Raw genomic sequence first — 21,482 nt, forward strand, 5'->3', positions numbered from 1 at the left:
GTTTAAATAAGACTATAGAATCCATCACAAATATGAGGGTTTGGCTAAAACGTAGGCCACAGCCTAATCCACTTAGCCAGCACAGAGCTCATTTGGCCCAATGTCTTCTCTGAGAATGTGTTTTTCACAGGCATGAATGAAACAACCTCATTAAGCCAAAATCATCCTTTTAGGAGCCAAGCATCAACTTTGAAAGGGAGGAACCAGTGTTAGATGGCCATACCAGCCCAGCTTAAGAACTGGGCTGCACCAGGACTGGTGGCATGAACTGTAGCAGCCACATCCCATCTTTGAGGGTTACATGCTCAGAAAACCCTGACAGTAAGAGAATTTGCAGTTGAGAAACAAAATTTCAGTGGAGAAGTGAGGAAGAAGAAGCAGAGTTGCAATGAACACCTGAAAACTTGAATAAATATTGAGTTCACCAAAATAAATAAATAAATAAATAAATAACAACAGTATCTAAAATGAAGATAACACCAATGCTATTTTATGCCTCTTGAATTTGCACAGTTGGGCACCATGCAGTTACTTTCCATTTTCTATCCCCCGCACACCAGAAAATATCCAGTGTTTCCTCTTTTGCAATAGCAAAGAGATGTTTATAAATATATGTTGCTTTCTTGGAATAACATGCATATTTTTTTTCCCATTCCTCTGCTCAAATGTGTAGTCCCTTTTCAATTTTAAGATCACTGTCTCTGAACTCCATTCTGGTGTCAGAAACATGGGATAATTTATCATCCTCCGGTGGAAAAATAAACTCTGGGGGATCTATTTTAACTCTCCTAGCAGGCCCGTGCAGTTTAGTTCTCAAGCCCCAAAGTCAAAGTTAGATGGCTTCGGTCTGCGTGTGGCAGATCCCTGCTTGCACAGCTGAGACACACACAGACTCATGGCAGTCTGTCCTCCTTGGCTATCTTCACGTCTCCCATAGTTGCCCTGCAGAAAACTGTTGCTACACTTTCTCTAACCACTCTGCCAATTTCTATAATTCTCAAACCCGGATCCTTTCTTCTCATTATCTCCAAGAAAAATGGCTATCAAGTTGAATGTGGACATCTTTTGAAGTTGCAGAAAAATATATGGAGAGAAGTGGATTTGTCTGTGCTTACATTTTGCTGGAAATTTGCATTTGGCTGTGTTATCCACATATAAATACTGTGACATAGGCCTTGTAATTTAAAGAGCCTGTTGTCATGCCCCTCAGAGGAGTCTTGGAACATGCTTTGTTAGCATCGAGACCCGCTTTGTGTCCGAGCACTGACTCTGTGGCCCTCTGTGTACTCTGTGTTCCTACTGTCTACTCAGGAGCCCAGGGATGCTGAGGGCCCCACACCTCAGAGGTGGCATGCTCCGGATTTGTGTATGACAAGGCCTGGTCTTGGAGGCAGATGGCTGAGCTGTGACCCCTCTTTCTTTACTCACTCATCCACAGCCACGCAGCCCTGCTTTGTCTGCCTCATACGCTAATTGCACTGACTTTTTTCTTTCTTTTTTCTTTTTTGACAGAGAGTCAGAGAAAGGGACAGATAGGAATGGACAGACAGGAAAGGAGAGAGATGAGAAGCATCAGTTCTTCATTGTGGCACCTTAGTTGTTCATTGATTGCTTTCTCATATGTGCCTTGACTGGGGGAAGGGGAGCTACAGCAGAGCGAGTGACCCCTTGCTCAAGCCAGTGATCTTGGGCTTCAAGCCAGCGACCTTTGGGCCCAAGCCAGCGACCATGGGGTCATGTCTATGATCCCATGCCCAAGCCAGTGACCCCATGCTCAAGCTGGTGAGCCCACACTCAAGCTGGATGAGTCCGTGCTCAAACTGGTGACTTTGGAGTTTCAAACCTGGGTCCTCCGCATCCCAGTTCGATGCTGTATCCACTGTACCATTGCTTGGTCAGGCTTGCCAGATCCTTTAGATAACTCATTTGATAATATCTCCAAGTGGTGTTTGTGTTTGGCCTATGTCTACTATACCATATTGGCATTTATGAAAACAATGGACATAAAAACACCAAGTATGCTGCTTATTATCTTCTCTATCCTTTGACAAAATACCACACACCCTCCATCTATTCACCAGAGAGAGGGTTAGCCACATAGCTTATTAACTTATATTAACTTTGACCTCTGGTTTCCTGCCCCAACGGCCACAGCCATCACTTAGCCCTCGTCCAGGTAGCCTGCCTCCTTCTGGGCCCTGCACTAACCCATTTTCCAACCTTGGCACCTTTCCACAGAAAATGCAGTCATCCACAGCATTTCTTCATTTTTCTCTTGGTAGATGAAAAATAATTCATTCCATCTATCCCACAATTCTCAACTTCATAGAGTGCCCACAGACTCTTTCCTCCCAAGAGTCCTCTCCTCCCCAAATCCTCACACACACAACATTCATCCAGCTCTCTCCCCTCCTCCCTCCCTGTGCTGCGTGTGCCCCTGTCCAACAAACCCACATACCATTTACTCTAAAGATATCTTTTTGATTATTAAATTACTTAAATTCTTCACTTACCTTTCCAGTGCCACAGGTTAACATCTAAGCAGTCTTTTTTTTTTTTTTTTTTTTTTTTTTTTTTTTTTTTTTTTTGTGGCAGAGACAGAGAGAGTCAGAGAGAGAAACAGATAGGGACAGACAGACAGGAAGGGAGAGAGATGAGAAACATCAATTCTTCGTTGTGGCTTCTTAGTTGTTCATTGATTGATTTCTCATATGTGCCTTGACCGGAGGGCTACAGCAGAGCAAGTGACCCCTTGCTCAAGCCAATGACCTTGGGCTCAAGCTGGTGGGCCTTGCTCAAACCAGATGAGCCCATGCTCAAGCTGGCGACCTCGGGGTCTCGAACCTGGGTTTCCACGTCCCAGTCCGACGCTCTATCCACTGCATCACAGCCTGGTCAGGCTAAGCAGTCTTAATGAAATATCTTTTTAGCAAAATGAGCATCTCTACAGAAGAATTCCATACTGCTGTCCTCAGAAGATAATATTCTTCTCACATGTCAGGCCCCTATGACTTCTTCAGCTAGAATTTTATAACATTTTATTTTTAATTTTCTATTTATTGATTTTTAGAGTGAGAGGGGAAGGCAGGAAGGGAGAAAGAGAAAAAGAGAGAGAGAGACATCAGTTTATTGTTCCACTTAATTATGCATTCATTGATTGATTATTGTATGTGCCCTGACTGGGAATTGAACCCACAACCTAGGCATATGGGGATGAGGCTCTAACCAAGTGAGCTATGTGGCCAGGGCAAATTTTATGATATTTTAAAACTCTTAGTGCCTCATCATGCCCAAATGAGACTAGTAGGTGGGGGCAGGAAGCAGCTCCTAGAGAAGAAATGGGCCGAGAAGACAGAAATAGAAGAAGCTGCCTTCTTATTCTCACTTTTTCTGAAGGCTTTCCCCATGCCTTAAATGCTGAGCATGGTGGTGGGGATGGAGGTGGAACAGTGGAGGAGAGGCTGAAAACTTTCTAGGAAGCCTGGGTTCTTGGCGAGGTCCTAGTGTTGCTACATCTAGGGTTATCTCGTGGCTGCCCATGTTTTATATCTTGGGAGTACTCTGTGACCCTAGAGACCTTGATGAGTCATGATGGAATGCGGAGCCCCAAGATATCGACTGTCTCCACCACAGAGATATCGCTAGCCCAGCCCAGGGCCAGCAGTGCCCAGGAAATGTCCTTCAGGCCCAGAGTGATACCTCACTGAAGGGCCAGATCTGATCAGGGACTCTAGACTTATTGCTGGTTCCAAACTAAAGAGGAAAGACTTCAGCAATTCTGAGGCTCCCTCCTGCAGACCTGCACTGTCAGGAGTGGGGCTGGACTGCGCCTGAGGCCTGGGGGTTCTCAGGACTCTGGTGGTGTGGAGGATTCCGCTTCTTAACAGCTTTGCCGCTCTGACTTGGGTAGTATTTTGATGACTTGGGAATAGGAAAAGAAAAGAAAGAAATTAAGTGTGTGTGTGTGTGTGTGTGTGTGTGTGTTCTCTCTTCCTAACACTCAAACAGGAAGTCAGTAAATAGAAGAAGGATGTTCTTACGGTAACAGACCACTTATTTCACGTGAATACTAGAGAAATCATGCATGGCATTTACAGCAACATGAACTTATTAAGAGAGCCACGCGGTAGTTGAAATCATCCCGAGTTCTCCTGACCCTTAAACAATGAACACGGCTGGCTTTCCTTGCAGGTCCTCGAGTATGTTCCACGTGATGAAGCACAACCACTACATCTCCCGGTTCGGCAGCAAACTCGGGCTGCAGTGCATCGGAATGCACGAGAAGGGCATCATATTTAACAATAACCCAGACGCCTGGAAGGTTGTTCGACCTTTCTTTATCAAAGGTAATCCAAAGCCTGGCTGCATTCTGCTCTTACCTATGAATGTGCTTTCTTTGAGAAATCATTCTTCAATTCTGCTGCCTCACGGTTTTGAAATAATGATATGCACTAACCTGCATTATGTATCCTGCTCACAAAAATTAGGGGATGTTTCAAAATGAATATGAAGCGATAAGAAAAGAAGCATTTGACTTTTTTTTTAAAAAAACAAGAACATCAGAAAAGCAAATGACAAGTCAAAGAAAGTTGTTTGATTGTACAAATGAGATGCAAAACCAACTCTTATTTCATTGGTGAAAATGCATCATACAAAAGGCCGAAAGTACTGCAGTATCTGCATGTTCTTTAATCCCGTAATTTTAGTGAGCAGTTTATTTGCTATATAATGGGCACTATTATAAACACTTGATATTTTAATCCCACAGGCAAGTTCAGGAGGTAGAATACTCTAATCACTTATACTTTACCACTGAGAAAACTGAGGCATAAAGAAGTTAGGTAACTTGTCCATGATTCCAGCATTAGTAAATGGTGGCCCAGAAGACAAATCCAGAGCCTATTTTAACAGCCACAAATTCTGTTCCTCCTGTTAATGCACAAAGCAATGTCATGGATGTGAAGAGGAGATGGAGCTCTAAACTTAGGATCATTTCAATTAAGAATTGAGTTTGTCTGCCATATGTTTGATTTAAACATACCAAACAAATGTGTTTGTTGAATCACTGACTGACATCACAGATGTTTTAACAGAAAACAATTTGTAAATAAAATTAGAGAACCTTAGAACTGGGAAGGACTGTATAGGCAGGATGGGATTCAGCTGGTTCGCAAGGGTTTGTCAGAACTGATACCTAATGTTTTGTTGAGTTCTGCGAACCGGTTGTTAACATGGCACTTGTAATCAGGGTCCTCTCTAAGGTGGGCACCTGGGCAGCTGCCCAATGTGGAAATCCCAAATTTACATTCCTTACTCTTTTTTAACGTTCATCTGTGCAACAGCGTATTCTAAGCGCCGGTAGTAATGTTTGTTCCGTCCATAGGTGAAAAATTTGATGAAACTATGCTTGTAATATTTATTTATTTATTACATAAAACTCATTGTACCTTTGATAAAATACTCCATTTTAATTCCCTTGTGTTTGCTACTTCAGTAGGAAGTGAGGATGCCAGTCAAGATGCAATATGGAAATATCTTAACAGTTTTATTGTTGTTTTGTCAGGTGTTATTTAATATTTTTTCATTAATACTTTAAAACTTTTTCTTATAATCTAGTTTTGTATACCTCTTTTATTGTTCTTATCTAAGTATTAAATGCATGAATTGATATACCTTTGGGTATATCATTTTTATATACTTAAAACAGTCATTAGGGCAGAGATCTAGTTGTTAAATTATTTGAATCCCACCACTGTGTATATGTCACCTCAGTTAGCCTCTGAGTTTCATTTTCATAGTTGAGTTTTTCAGTCCTAGAGAGGTTGTGATTTTTGTCCAACATAGTGAGTATTGGATGAGCAGAGACCAGATGCCAAGCCTCCTTATTTAGCGAGTTCCTCCTTTACTAGATCCGGCTGAAAGTGAAGCTGTGGGGGATATACATGACCAGACTTTGACATTAACATTGAGGAACGTAATCATGACTTGGAAAGGTCAGTTTTGGAAACCAGGGCTAGAGGGATTTTGAGTCTGACCATGCACCATCACTATTCTTTCCTCCAGTCGGCCTTGCAGTGAATGTAGATGCCCCTGCGTGACTGCTGAGACAGGGGAAAGCTGTGCCCGTTCCCGCTGGGTGCTGCTTCCCCTGTGCAGAGTGGCCTACCACCATGACTTGGCACACCTCCATTACGGACTCTTGTATTAGTTCCCTATCATGGCTCTGACAGATTGCCACAGTGACTTAACGCAGCACCATCATCTTACAGTTCTGCATCAAGTCTGACATGGGTCTCATTGGGCTCAAACCAAGGCATCGGTTGGGCTGTTTCTTTCTGGAGGTTTCAGGGGCAGATAAATCCTCTTATGCCTGACAACATTGCAGAATAGATTAATAAAAAGAGTATAGGGTTTGGGATGATAGGTTGTGGATTCTATTTCCAGCTTTGACATTTTGCTAGCCATTTGACCTTGGACAAGTCATTCAGCCTCTCTGAGCTTCAGTTCCCTTGTCCATAAAAATAAACACCATAGAACTCCAATTCTAGGATCATAATAAAGAATAAATGAAATGATTCTGTAAGGCCCTATAGAAATATAAGTCTTACTGTACTCAGTCATTTGGTGCAGGTGTATTAGAAATATGTGAGCTCATATTTAGGAACAATTAACTGCCATATACCATTATTCTCTATTCTGACATTCAAGAACTAATAGACTCTTGTAACTCTCATCCATTTGTTTAACACACTGTTGTCTTATCATTATTGAACTAGGTGCCCAGAACACAATAAGAAACAAGAAATGTTCCCTGCCCCTAAGGAATTTATCATGGTGGAGGGAGCAGAGTGGTAGATCAGTACCTCAGCAGACACCATCCTCAGCGATGAGTTACGGCAGAGGTGTGTGCAGAGTGCTACAGAGCCCAGACCAGTGGGCTGTCTAATGCACACTGAGAGGTCAGGGAGGCTTTCCGGGGAATGTCTGCTTATGAGTTTTCAGAGAAGGTAAACGCTACCTAAATTAAGAAAGTGTGATGAGGATACATTCTACAGGAGGAAAAAATGGGACACTCCAAGGCAGAAAAGGACAGACCAGTATGCCCTGTACAGGAAATGGGAAGTAAGTCCAATGGGAATGGCCCTTGGACCTTGCATGGATTACATGCCTGCACCTAGCCGTGTAAGGCAGAGGCCACAGCGAAGGCAGGGCAGCCACCAAAGACTCCTGTGCCAAGGCAAGGAGCCGAGCTTAGCTCACAGCTATGGGAAATCATTCAAGATTGTAAGCAGGATGACACGAACACATTTGTGTTTTAGAAAATCTCCTCTAGTGGCAGAATGAATGATTAACTTGAAGGAAGCGTGACTGTGAGTAGTCAGAGCAGTTAAGAGCAGTGACTTAGGGTGGATGGAGGAGAGGGTACCCACGTCAGAGAAGTTAAAAAAGTAGAATCCAGAGTACTTGTAAGTTAATTAAAAAAATCTTTGTGACTTTTTTGAGATTAGCCCAACATATGGTAGATCATATTTTCTAATGAAAACATTACATCATTGTATCCAAATTAAGTGCCAAACATAGAAGGCTAATTGTTTATTGAATATTCACTGCTGTGTGTGACAATTTTTTAATAGTCATTGAGAGCCCAAAGCATTTCTTTGATGAATCTCTTTTTAGAGTTACACTTCTTGTTGGTTCTTCTGATACAGTAGAAAGTTTGGGGTAGATTTTGATATCTAAAGTAGTAATATTAATGAAGATATTGACTCACTGGGTGTGTCTATGGAGAAATAGTTAAGTTCAACTTAGGCAATGGCCCATCCTGGGGGATGAGGTGGGAGGGCCAAGAAACAGCCTGTGTTTCCAGAAACTGCCAAGAAAATAGTCTGCATTGATGGTTGCTTGCTCAACCACTGATTACTTGCTCAATTTTTTTTTAAACTGGATAAAATTCAGTACTTTTAAGCAGACTGTTAAAATTAAAATCATAGCAACATCATACCACTCCCTATAAGCAATTACATTTTGTTCATATGTTTGAAACTTGGCTTCAAGCTCTTGGACATAGAAGCAAATCATACATCAGCCTGGGAGAAAACCACCTGTGATGTTCAAAGCCAACCTTTACACGCGAAGGGCTGAGTCATTAAGGAGTTATTTGTCCCACTTGTGGATGTGATAGTCACTCAGGGAACAACATCCTGGCTTCTCACAACTGCCAAGTCCTTCCTACAGTCAGGAAGTATGCCACCAACCCAGCTTTTTATTTTACACATAAGTCTACTCACCAAGCCTTTCTTCATTTGCAAAGTCTGCCTTCAGGGAGTTCTGCAGCTGATTTTTTTTTTTTAACAACAGAGTGATGCCTACCAAAATTTCCAGTGTTTTTCATTGTATTTCAAGGACTCTGACTTTAACAGCAAGTCTGAATAATAAAAAGAGAGAGAGATTACTCTAAAGCTTAAAGAAACTTAGAACACACAGAGAAAGGGGGACTTGAAGAGTTAAACTCAAGACTGACCCCTTACCATCAACAGCCACCAGCTGCTCAGATGATCAGGGGCACAGCAAAGGTGAGGTCACAGCCAGCTCACTCTACCTCTTTTCATTCCCTCATTCATCCATTCATTCAGTCCTCTATCCGACAATGTGCTCTGAGGGCCACTATGTACTATGGACTTGCAGTACAGTGCTAATGGGAGGTTGTCACTGCCCTCAAAGGCTTCCCAGTCCAGGGGGGAAGACTGCTAAGCAAACAAAGAATTGCTTAGCTGTTACGACATTGACTGTGTGAGATAAATCTGGAAGTAGTTTGAAGAGAAACTGAAATGAAGAGAAGGCCACTTTTGGTAACTTATAAGACTAGCATTTTAAACCTATAAGCTATTAAAAAGGAAGCACCTTAGATAAAATGGTTAAGGTCCAATTTAACTAGTTCTGTAGCAATATCCTGCCACTTGTTGAAACATAAAATAGGTATCACCCTGGACAAATTCAAATCTTCTTTAGAGGAAAATATAAGCAGTAAATATGAAACAAACACTGATTTGTGATTTATGACCATTGTACTAAAGGTTTCACTGGCAATCTCACAAATGATCTGCTAGAATGTGAGGAAAAGATTAATTTTGAATAGTTTGTTTAAAATAAGATTCATTCATTCATTTTTTTAAACAATAAAGGTGATATATTTTTAAAGAAAATTAGGTGAATAAAAAAAAGTATAAAAGGAATATGAAAATTGCCACCCAGTTACTGAGTAAAAAAAATGTGGATAATTAAGCTCTAAGCATAAGAAGCCAAAATTGCCTGACTATGTGTCCCGGAGTTCACGATGGCTCTCTCTGCTGCATTCCCTTCAGCTCTGACTGGCCCTGGCCTCGTGCGCATGGTGACGGTTTGTGCTGAATCTATCATAAGGCACCTGGACAGGCTGGAGGAGGTCAGAAATAAGTCAGGCGCTATCGACGTGCTGACCCTCATGCGGCACATCATGGTGGACACCTCTAACATGCTTTTCCTGGGGATCCCCTTGGACGGTACTGAAATCTTCATTCTCATGACTTGACATTCTGTGCTCTGTAGAACGAGGGGAGGAGAGGGATAGCAGGCTCACGTAAAACTATGCCGTTTCCTACATTGTTCTTCTTCCAGCATCTCTAAGATTTCCTAAGATTTTTTTTTCCCTAGTGTGTCTTACAAGATATAAATTTCTGTAAACTAGGGGCCATCTATTTCTTTTGTACCTCTCTCTTTGTTGCTGTAGGAAATAGAATTTTACCCACAGTCAAAACTCAACCAATGTGATTAGTTCACTTGGTCATTAATATATCCTCCCACCAAACAAACTCATGCGTTTAACCATTTTTAACCATTCTTTTGGGGCATGATATATACACATTCTATACACACACACATATATACACACATATATATAGATATATACATGTACACCCCTCCTTCAAAGCTACTAAGTATGAAAACTTTGACCCTGTCTTTGTGATGATGGTTCTGCTTCTTGCTGCAGGAAACAGTTATGAGAGCTACCATTAGTTTAGTACCCACCACGCACCAGGCAGCATAAAAAGATGCTTTACATAGAGTTTGACATTTAGCATTTTTAACAACCCTGTACAGATGTCTCACCCAAGAATCTCCTTTCCTCACTGTACTATGGAAACAAATATTAAAACAGACACATGCAGCTCTACTACCACCTAAACACCAACATTACTCTTTGGGATTAATTCCATTCTACTATTGTCCAGCTTCCTGTAATTTTTCCTGAATTAATTTCTAGCAGTGCTCATAGACTCATACATTTATTCAACAGATATTTTTTGATTGCCTATTTTATTCCAGCACCGTTCTAGGTTCTAGGGGTAGAGCAGTGAACAAGACAGACAAAGTCCTTGCCTTCAGGGGTATGTGGATAGTAAACAAGTGAATATCTATATATATTTATTTGCCTACAATATATTAAGCAATAATAAGTGGTTTGAAAAAAAAAGGCAGGGTAAGAGGATAGTAAGGGGGACGAGGGGACAGTGGGATTGGACCTGGCTGGCATGGAGAGGGTGGTCAGGAAAGGCCTCTACAGAGAGGACCTCTGAACATACGCCTAAATGAAATGAGGCCACAAGCCCCACACAGATTTGAGGGGACCATCACAGGCATAAGAACAAGGCATAATTTTAACACTCACCCAAACCAGCTGAGTTCTAACACCTGCTGCCAGATTGGCCACATTTGGACAAATAGACAAGCTCTAACCCCTCCCCTTTGCTTCTCTAGCTCTCCTTGCCTTATCTCCCCTGTCTTAGTTACTCCTCACAAGAGCCAGAGAAACCTCATTACCATTCGGATGGGAGCTCCCATTCACTCTGATCCCCTTTTAGACAGGACTCTAATCCCAGCTTGCCTGTTCTTTACATATCTTTGCTTGGGTGAGGCAGGTACCTACTTTATAGGTTCCTGCTCTTTGGTTCCTTGCTAGCCTTGATGCCTAGGAAGGGTCATGTAAAGGGAATTGTAAATGTCTGTTAACTTATGCACACAGACTGTGATGCTAAGAACCTGCATAACTCATGCAGAGTTATTTTATTCCCCTCCTCCTCACCTGGTCCTTGCTAACCTCTATTTGTCCAAGGAACCCAGTGCAACAAAGAGGAAAGGTACATCATCCTGAAGTCAGATAAAACTGAGCTCTCCAGTACAAGGGTCTACCTGCCAACTAGCTATATGGTGTTGGGCAAGCTTCTCAATGTCTATAGACTGCAGTTTCTTCATTGAGCAAGTTTCTCAATGTCTATGGACAGCAGTTTCTTCTCTGCCAAATGATGACACTATCATTCCCCTAGAAAGATTGTAAAGATCAAGCAAAGTCTCTTTTGCAAAGCATCTTGCATAGTGGCTGGTATTTAGCAGTTGCAAATAAATGTATTCCTTCCCTTTTGTATAATGTGAAAAAAGCAGGGGTTTTCTCTTCCCTGATTTTCAATTTACTTTAAAAACCTATATTAAGAGCTGACTATGCATGAGGCTTGACAAGGCATTGAAGATACTAAGATGAATACATTCTCAGCAGAATATAAATAAGTATGAAAGTTATGTGATGAGTCCCATGAAAAAAATATGAATAAAGCACTATGAGGTGAAAATACTATTAAAAGCTATTAATTAGGTACATAATCCAAGTAGATTATTCATATAGTGGCTCTGCTTACCAAACACCAAATGAAGTTAAAATGTGGCTGTTGACTGCCTGACAGGAGGGTGGCATGGCTTTCTGCCCTGCCAGCTACCAGAATTGAGGCCACAACAGCCATGACTCCTAGTGCCCCTTTATTCCCCTCTGTCCAGAAAAGTAGGAGACATGGAGGCTCAGCCAAAGAACGGTATGTGAGATTCTAGGCTGTGTCTCTAACACAAAGTTGAAAACTGGCAAACCTCTGGTTAACTCATCTGATTTAGATGCCAAGTGAAATAAATTAGTGTTGATTTGTTTAGTGGCAATAACATGGCTAAATGCCCACTGAAGGTGGAACCTTGCCCAGCTTGGAACCCCAGATTGGTAGGAGAATCAATGGGGGATCTTCTCTTCTTGAGTTCACATTTTTGCTCAATTGTTCTGCTTTTGTTGTTTGTTTGTTTTTCCAGAAACTGCTATTGTAAATAAAATCCAGGCTTATTTTGATGCATGGCAAGCTCTCCTTCTCAAACCAGACATCTTCTTTAAGATTTCTTGGCTATACAGAAAGTACGAAAAGTCTATGTAAGTAACATAAATTTGGAAAACTTGTCCATGAGATTGGGTAGTTTTTTCATTGTCTTTGCTATTGTTGGGCTCTTCAGCAAGTTTTCTGTTCAGAGGAGTCCACAAGGGAGATGCTGATGTAACACTTTCTATATCAATTTGGTTGAATGTGGCTAGACAGAAGAGCAAAGGAAGCCTTTGGCCAAGGCAGCTTCTCAGCAAGGGGGCCAAGTGGTGGCCTGAGGGCTCCATATCTGGAACTGAAACATTGCAGTGTATTTTGAGTTGAACAGAAGGGCTGTCTGAACCCATCATTATTATCTGTCAAAATTCTCTTCGCATGTTTGGAAAAATGGGAACGTGAGATCATTTTATAGTTTTGCTGCTTCTGAATAAATTTAACTTAATTCAACTTGTAGGAATTGAGAGTAGTCTCAAAATAATTTTTTCATAATGAACATGATGAACTTCAATAAAATGTGTAGTTTTTAAAAATTATGTATCTTGTGTTTTTGAGGGATCCTGAAACCATCTTTAATGACTTTGCTTTGGTCTTAGACTAGTTTAGCAGAAAACTGGACAAATGCCCAATGGCCTTAGTTAATCAGTGGGTTTTTTTGTTTTCTTTATTTTGTTTTAGTGTAAGTAGCCAGCCATTAAACAGTGCCATTTTAAATCACCAGTGGAAATCCCATGGAACCTAGAGGCAGAGAGAGATATGGTTTGTACCCTGTCTCTACTATTTAGTAACTAAATGGCCTGGGGAAGTTATCTACAGTAAAATAGAACCTGCCTTCCAGAGCGGGGATATGGGTTAAAGAGATCCTATATGGAGGGCAATGAACACAGAGCGTGGGCCACATTAGGCGCTAAGTACCTTAGTTTCCCCTTCCCTCTGTTCTTACATTCCCCAGATGTTCTTGACCGTCTTAAATTCCCCATCTCTATAAGTTCTCAAACTTGATTAAAGACCCAACTTTATTCTGTTTGTATATTTTTAAATTTAATAATATTAGTCTCCAGGGAGGAAACCAACTTGATATTGCTTTATATATTATCGTGAATTACAGTGAATGAGTATTAGGTGGATGTTTAAACACTTCATTCTGAAACTTATTGAATGAGGCTGTATAACACTTTCTCTTAGGTTTCTGTAGAAATAGTTCAACAATGTTCTTATCTATATTAATCATTTGCCAATGGTTAGTGCACTAGTTTATATCTCCTGTCATAGAGCAGTGAAGTCCTTTAATCTAGAGAAGTCTTTTAATTTCCTCCCCTCCATGCCAATATTTTTACTGAGGTACAATTGACATATAACATTATATTAGTTTCAGGTGTACAACATAGTGATTCAATATTTGTATAAATATATATTGCAAAATGATCACTATAATAAACCTAGTAAACCTCTGTCACCATATGTAGTTAAATTTTTTTTTCTTGTGATGGAATATCTACTCTCTTGACAGCTTTCAAATATGTAATACAGTATTTTTATCTACAGTCACCATGATATACATTACAACCCTGGACTTGCTCTTTTATGAGTGGAAGTTTGTATTTTTTTTACCATCTTTACCCATTTTGCCTACACCCACCCCCACATCTGGCAACCACCAGTCTGTTCTTGGTATCTGTGAGCTTGTTTCTTTTTTTTTTTTAAGATATTTTAAATAAGTGAGATAATACATTATTTGTCTTTCTCTATCATGCTACTACTTTGAAATATGTTTTTATGGAAAGGATTCTGGAACATGTACTCCCATCTCTAATTTTGTATTTTTGCTTCTTTTAATTCCCAATATTATTGCAATACTGTTTTCTACTTTTTATTTTAGCAAGTGTAAAGCTTTTCAGTCACAGAATACCTTAAATAGGTGTTTGCATTACATTTAATGTAATATGGAATATTGTTTCCTGAGATCGAGGAACAGACACCCATGAACAAATACATTTAAAGACAAAGCCAAGAATGACTAAATTTAGATCTCAAGGTGGCCTTCTTGTTCATCTAGTATGATCCTTTTACTTTATTTATTTCATTATTTATTTATTTAGTTTTAGCGAGAGAGAGAGAGAGAGAGAGAGAGAGAGAGAGAGAGAGAGAGAGGAAGGGAGGGGCAGACAGCGAGAGAGATGAGAAGCATCAACTCATAGTTGTGGCACTTCAGTTGTTTATTGATTGTTATGTGCCTTGATCTGGGGGCTGCAGCCAAGCAAGTGACCCTTTGATCAGGCCAGAGAAATTGGGCTCAATCCAATGACTTTGGGCTTTAAGCCAGTGACCTTTGGGCGCAAGCCAGGGACCAAGGGGTCATGCCTATGATCTCATGCTCAAGCCGGCGACCCTGCACTCAAGTAGGTAAGCCCGCGCTCAAATCGGTGAGCCCACACTCAAGCCAGCAACCTCGGGGTTCTGACCCTGGGTCCTCAGCATCCCAGGCTGATGCTCTAATCCACTGTGCCACCATCTGGTCAGGACTGATCTCTTTACTTTGTTTATTTATTTTTTAATTTTTTTAAAAGACTTTATTCAATTTTCAGAGAGATGAGAGAGGGAAAGAGGGAGAGAGAGAGAGAGAAGGGGGAGGATCAGGAAGCATCAACTCCCATATGTGCCTTGATCAGGTAAGCCTGGGGTTTCAAACCAGCGACCTCAGTGTTCCAAATCTATGCTTTATCCCACTGCGCCACCACAGGTCAGGCTGATCTCTTTACTTTAAAAGAGACATAAGGCTCAGAGACTTAAAGTAGGTTATGTAGAAAGACAACATCCTGAACTAGAACCTGACACTTTGTCCAAGGAGTTCTTCCCTCCACCACACTGTCAAAATGCCTACACGTATTTATGCAGCCATTCACTCATTCAACAAATATTTACTTAGTATTTATTATGTGGCAGACACTGCAAGGTATGAGAATAAATATCAAGATTAATAAACAGGTGCTTGAATTTACTGTGTAGAACAGAAATCTCAAACTCAGTTGTCTTTAGGGCCAGGCAAATGCAAGTGGGTTGGGTGGCTAAGACAGGAGGAAGAGGAGGTGCCCTGGGCAAACCTGTAGGAGGTGCCCCCACTGAAGACAGGCACTGGTTTTGACTTTGTTTTCTTTTTTTTATTTATATACTGTGCTGGCCAAATAAAAAATCAGAAACATGATTGGATTTAGCTTTTGGTACTGGCTTTTGACCCTTAACTGGAGGTTACAGCAAGTTTAATGTATACGTACTTGAACGATATTTGTGAAGAATTAAGTATAAATTCAAATATTCATAAGCACTAATGGTTTCAATTAAAGCAGATAATTTTATTTAAACAAATGGCAAATGAATACATTTTTCTACATGACCTCTGTACAGATAAATTACGTTTTCACTTTTTTTTTTTTCCAGCAAGGATATGAAAGATGCCATAGAAATTCTGACAGAAGAGAAAAGGAAAAGGGTTTTCACAGCAGACAAACTGGAAGACTGCATGGATTTTGCCACTGAGCTGATTTTTGCTGAGGTACTGACCCAAACTAACCACAGTTCCCACACAACATGTATGTGTGTAGGGGTGTAGAGATTTCCTCTGGTGATCGTGTTGCCCATTTTTGCTTTTAAGTATTGGCTCCAGCTCTTTTATAACATCCAGTTCAAATGCCTCACTCCTTAGACATTCTGGTAAGTCTGACCTTTAAGACTGAGCTACTCTGTGTCTGCAAAACACAAAATAAGAACACAGGAGAGTCCGAAGTCACTAAACACATAGTTCAGCTTTCAGCAGAAGATAATGAAAAATGTTCAAAGTCAAGTACAAAAACATGTCATTTCTAATTTCATTTTGGTGAGATTGTTGATCCCGGAGTGTCACCTCCCCTCCTTTGGCAAAGTTTTGCTTCACTTTTCCAATTATTCTGCCCTCTTTCAATTCTTCAGAAGCGTGGTGACCTGACAAAAGAGAACGTGAACCAGTGCATCCTGGAAATGCTGATCGCCGCGCCAGACACCATGTCTGTCTCCGTGTTCTACATGCTGTTTCTCGTGGCAAAGCACCCTAACGTCGAAGAGGTGATAATGAAGGAAATCCAGACTGTTGTTGGTAAGAATTTATCAAATAAACAATAGATCTTAGAAAACAATTCCTTCTGAACACCAGCTTCTTGTGTTCTAAGCATAGGACGTCAAACAAAACCTTTATTCTAATCCACATAGAGAACAATGAAGTCATTTTGTCACACTTTCATTATGCCAGATCGGTTAACAATATAATTCTTTCTGTGTCTTATTTGATTATAATAATAAAATATGCTGTTCTGGTCTAGTAGCTCAGTTGGTTGGAGTGCCATCCCGGTAGGCCAAGACTGCAGGTTCAATCCCTGGCCAGGGCACATACAAGAGACAACCAATGAATGCTTAAATAAGTGGAACCAAAAATCAATGTTTCTCTCTCTTTCCTCATTTTTCTCTCTCTCTGAATAAGGTAGAAAGTGGCGCCCCCATCACTTCCACCCTGCTCCCCAGCTTCACCCCCTCCCCAGCGGAAACCACTGGTAGTAGTTCGCTGTGATTCTTCAAAGGCATTTTTATGTGCTCATAAACACATATATGTGGTTATAATTATTTGTGTTACAAAAATTTATCACACATAATTTTTTGCCTACCTTATCAGTGAAAAAAGGCTTTTGTGGGTTCAGCCAGGGAAATGGCTATCGTTTATAGCAGTGTTTCTGGTTTCAAGCAGTCCATTTGCAAATGAGCTTCCAGTTGATGGTAGGAGGAGGAAGAAAGGTTGACAGCAAAGGCTGGGGAGGGACCAGCTCCCCCCCCAGTCCAGTGATGCTAGTCTCTCCTTCCCCCAACCCTCTTTTCCACGTCTGCAAGGGTGCTCCCTGGGCTCCCACTCTGCAATCCTCCACACTGACTCTTCCCTCCGCTGCCTCGGCCTCAGCAAGCATCATGCTGCCCACTGCTCCTGACATCACCATCTCTCCATACAAATGTTACCACACACAGAAGTCAGAACTGCTTTCTGAGAGAAAACAGAATTCCTTATTTGGGATGTCCTTCACATGGGTAATCTTTTAAGGAACACACTTCTGACATGTGTGACAAGATGTCAATAATGATGTATACTTTTCTCTCTTGACCTTGCACAGTTCCCATGAAACAAGTTATTTGGCTGTAGAAAGATACTATCTTTTAGAAACCATTCCAGTGCTGCTTAAAATAGTTGACAAGGAGAGGATGTCATAGAAGAGTTAAGTACGTGAGAGAAGGGGTCTGCAGATGCATCACTGTAGGTAGGAAATTGCCTGGCAAGTAAGACAGAACAGCAAGGAGACAGAACAGCATCCAGACTCCAAATTCCAGAATGTTCCCTCCAAGTGCCCCCACCAAAGGTTATGGGTACTGTGCCAGGTGTAGGGGCAGTGACCAAGCCAGCGTCACCCCTGTACTCATAGGGCTCATTGGCTGGTGGGAGAACTCAACAACCAAGTTCAATGGAGTGAAGACAGAGGACCACAGAACACTGGTTCAGGGAGCAAGGGGGGGAAATGCTCTTGAGACCATAGCCTTTAATACAATTTCCTTGAGAAGTGAAGTGTTTGTGCCCCGTGATGTCCTGCTCCCCACCCCCTCGACACTTCACCAGACCTCTGCAAAGATAAAAAAGCAGTAGAACCATTTGTACATGTGTCCGTGCTGCCTGTCAATACATACTCAGGGTAATTTCTTTCCAGGGAACACCTTTGCTTACCTTCTCCCTCCTCTTCCCTTCCACCTCCTTACGCCAGATCAATATCCCATTAAACCCTTGAGTATACAAAGAGAAGTATGTGAGGGGCAGGGCTGTTAGAGTTCTCTGACCAAATGAGACCTTTTATGAATGGTGCAGTGTTCAGGCAATAGGGCTGCCTCAGGACCTTGGTCAGTGTTTGATTCTACAAAAGTGGTAGCCCATTTGAGGATGCTCTGAAGCTTTGCCAATTCTGGGAGTAAGCCAAGCTTCTCTGACCAGTGTCAGGCCAGTCTGAGACAGAGGGGGTGTCCTTCGGTCCCTAGCAAACCCGGGGATTATCTGAGGTACTCCATTTTGTTGTGGTAGGAAAGGGGGTTCCTGCCTCTCTACAACAGGTTGTTCTGGAGGAGATGGGGAGGAGAGGCCATCCGTGACACGTCCTGAACAGATGACTGCACAGGTAACCAGAGGAGAAAACGTTACTGAAACTGAGGAGAGTCCGTCTCAGTTTGACTAGAGAAAAGGTGAATGTCTCAGAGTCTTAGTGTCTCTGAGACCTCAGGGACCTAGCAGAAAAGTGTTGGACGCTGACTGGGTAGGTCTGCACGAGGCTGCAGAGGGACTGCCCCTGGAAGGGGCTCATCGGTCGCTCAACGTCAGCCCACTGCTGCCAGGTGGGGATGTGAGTCCAGTGCTAACCAGGATTTTTTTGTCTTTTTAATAAAAATCCAGGCTTTTCTATGAAATCTCCCAGCTTTTAAGATAACTGACTTCAAATCTGATTTTTTCTAAAACACTCTGTAGGCCAAACATAATATATTTGGCCCAGGTTGCTGGTTTGCATTCTGATTATAAATATAAAATTTTTTCCAACCAAGCACAAACTGTTCTGTGGAAACTATAGGAGTTTTAAGGTCCATCGGATGTTGAAACTAACATTACCTTTTTGTCCTTATCTGCTCCCACAGGTGAAAGAGACATAAAGATCGATGATATTCAAAAGTTAAAAGTGTTAGAAAACTTTATTTATGAGAGCATGCGGTACCAGCCAGTTGTGGACTTGGTCATGCGCAAAGCCTTACAGGACGACGTCATCGATGGCTACCCAGTGAAAAAGGGGACTAACATTATCCTGAATATTGGAAGAATGCATAGACTTGAGTTTTTCCCCAAGCCTAATGAATTTACTCTTGAAAACTTTGCAAAGAACGTAAGTGCCAATCTTGAAAACCAAGTACGTCACTCTTTACAGTGTCAGCTGTTGAATCCTCTCTGGTTCTGTTTGCACCATGTACATTTCATTCTATTTACTTGTCTCCTCTGTCCCCTCACCAGAAACACACATTTTCCCTAGCTTAGGCCATTTGTCCTCAAGCTAAGGATGCTAGGTCTCCAGCTCTAGGAAGTATCTACATAGTAGCCACCAAATAGGTAAAAAAATATGTAAAAAAGTCAGGACCCAAATTTGACTAAAATGAGGGGAATTTTGTTTAATTCAACCAACCGACTTGCTCATTTAGTTACCAGTTTGTCACCATGTAAATGTAGCTATAGCACTATCTAAGCAAAGGAAATTCCATTTCTGCTTCAGATGGAAATCAAGTGAGATCAAAAGATCTGATTTTTAGCCCTGGTTAGTTAGGTCAGTGGTAGAGTGTCAGCCTGGTGTATGAATGTCCTGGGTTCAATTCCCAGTTAGGGCACATAGGAGAAGTGACTATCTGCTTCTCTACCCCTTCCCCTTCTCTCTCCCTCCCTCTCTCTTATCACCTCCCACAACCATCTCTCTCCCTCCCTCTCTCTCATCACCTCCCACAGCCATGGCTCCACTGGTTCAAGTGAGTTGGCCCCAGGTACTGAGGATAGCTTCATGGAGCCTCAGCCGCAGGTGCAAAAAATAGCTCAGTTGCTGAGCAATGGCTCAAGATGTGCAGAGCATCTCCCTGTAGGGGGCTTGCTGGGTTGATCCTGATTGGGGCATATTCAGGAGTCTGTCTCTCTCTCCCCTCCTCTCACTTAAAAAATAAAAGATCTGATTTTTGCAGTTTGCCTTGTTCACCAAATGGTCCCACCAACACTAATTCCCATTATAAACGGGACTCAGTGACTGGAAGACCTCAGCCTTTTCTAGTCCCATCACCGAAGTGTACTTGAGATTCTGCTTCCCTTGTGTCAAATTTTAGACAATGATATTTTTAACCTGTATTATCCAGATAATTCCTTTAGTGCCTTTTCCATTTGGATACGGTATGGAAAAATAATCATTAATTCAGTTCTCTAGCAACCCATGCCATGTTGACATCTTGTCAGCAAAAACTTATTGGGAATCTGCTTTGTGACAGGTACTACGTAAGTCCAGATGTGGGCAACAGATGTGGTACCCATTAATTTTAACATAACTAAAACTATTTAGACGCTTGGCACCAATAGGTCAGGAATCTATATCTTCCCTAAATTTGTCCACTGTCGTCAAGTTATATGACATTTCACAAACACAGTCTTTGCTTTGGTGATTTTCAGAATAGCAGTAAGGCTGGGGCTATCCCAGAGAGCCAGCTGAGTAACAGTGGCGGTAATAGAGCGATCTGCATTGTTTGACTCAACACACGTTTATATGAAAAGCACAACTGGGTACTGTCCAGGGTTGGGTGTGTATCACAGGGGCTGAATCAGACTTATGGAGCAAAGGGCTTATCTGAGTTATAGCCATTCCTCTCAGTGAAGAAACAGTATGGCGAAGATCCCAAAACAGAGCGTTCTGACTGATGAGTATTTTTATGACAAATCAAACAGAGACTGCACAATTTTAGCCTCTAATAGTCTGGCTAATTTTCTGATCATTTTCACAGGTTCCATATAGGTATTTTCAGCCATTTGGTTTTGGGCCTCGTAGCTGTGCAGGAAAATATATCGCCATGGTAATGCTGAAAGTGATCCTGGTGACACTATTGAGACGATTCCATGTGCAGACATTGAAAGATCAAGAAGTTTGTGTTGATACAATGCGGAAAACAAATGACTTGGCTGTGCACCCAGATGAGACCAGCAAATTCCTGGATATGATTTTCATCCCAAGAAATTCTGACAAGTGCCTCGAATGCTGAACAAGATTGGTCAGTACCACCTGACCTGTGGTGGTGCAATGGGTAAAGCATCGACTGGGAATGCCGAGGTCGCTGGTTCAAAATCCCAGGCTTGCCTGGTCAAGGCACATATGGGAGTTGATACTTTCTGCTTCTCCCCCTTTCTCTCTCTCTGTCTCCTCTCTCTAAAATGAATTTAAAAAATATTGGTCAGTACCAATTCTAGAGTACTTCTCATCAGTAGTTCATAAGAAAACATTCATTTTTGCCGGGTAGTATCATCCTCATAGTGAACATTCAGTGGTCAATGGCATTTTATAGGCATACTTCCTATGGGCTGTCAGCAAACCAGGAAACATTGGTCATCTGATCTTGTCCAAACCAGAGAAAACACAGAGGCAGAGAGTTTGCAGG

The 21,482-nt window shown here is 41.6% G+C and overlaps 1 protein-coding gene across 1 annotated transcript in view; it reads left to right on the forward strand.

Annotated features, from left to right (window-relative positions):
- The window catches only part of CYP19A1 (cytochrome P450 family 19 subfamily A member 1), a 35,834-nt gene extending 14,585 nt beyond the window's left edge, over window positions 1–21,249 (forward strand). Inside the window, exons 3-9 of the mRNA XM_066275968.1 lie at window positions 4,192–4,346; window positions 9,363–9,539; window positions 12,160–12,274; window positions 15,654–15,768; window positions 16,182–16,344; window positions 18,954–19,195; window positions 20,835–21,249. Of these exons, the coding sequence (XP_066132065.1) occupies window positions 4,192–4,346; window positions 9,363–9,539; window positions 12,160–12,274; window positions 15,654–15,768; window positions 16,182–16,344; window positions 18,954–19,195; window positions 20,835–21,089 (1,222 nt within the window). The 3' untranslated portion in view covers window positions 21,090–21,249. The remainder of the gene's footprint in view (window positions 1–4,191; window positions 4,347–9,362; window positions 9,540–12,159; window positions 12,275–15,653; window positions 15,769–16,181; window positions 16,345–18,953; window positions 19,196–20,834) is intronic.
- The last annotated feature ends 233 nt before the right edge of the window (window positions 21,250–21,482 follow it).

Source organism: Saccopteryx bilineata, chromosome 4 (assembly GCF_036850765.1).
Source record: "Saccopteryx bilineata isolate mSacBil1 chromosome 4, mSacBil1_pri_phased_curated, whole genome shotgun sequence".
Taxonomy (NCBI): Eukaryota; Metazoa; Chordata; class Mammalia; order Chiroptera; family Emballonuridae; genus Saccopteryx; species Saccopteryx bilineata.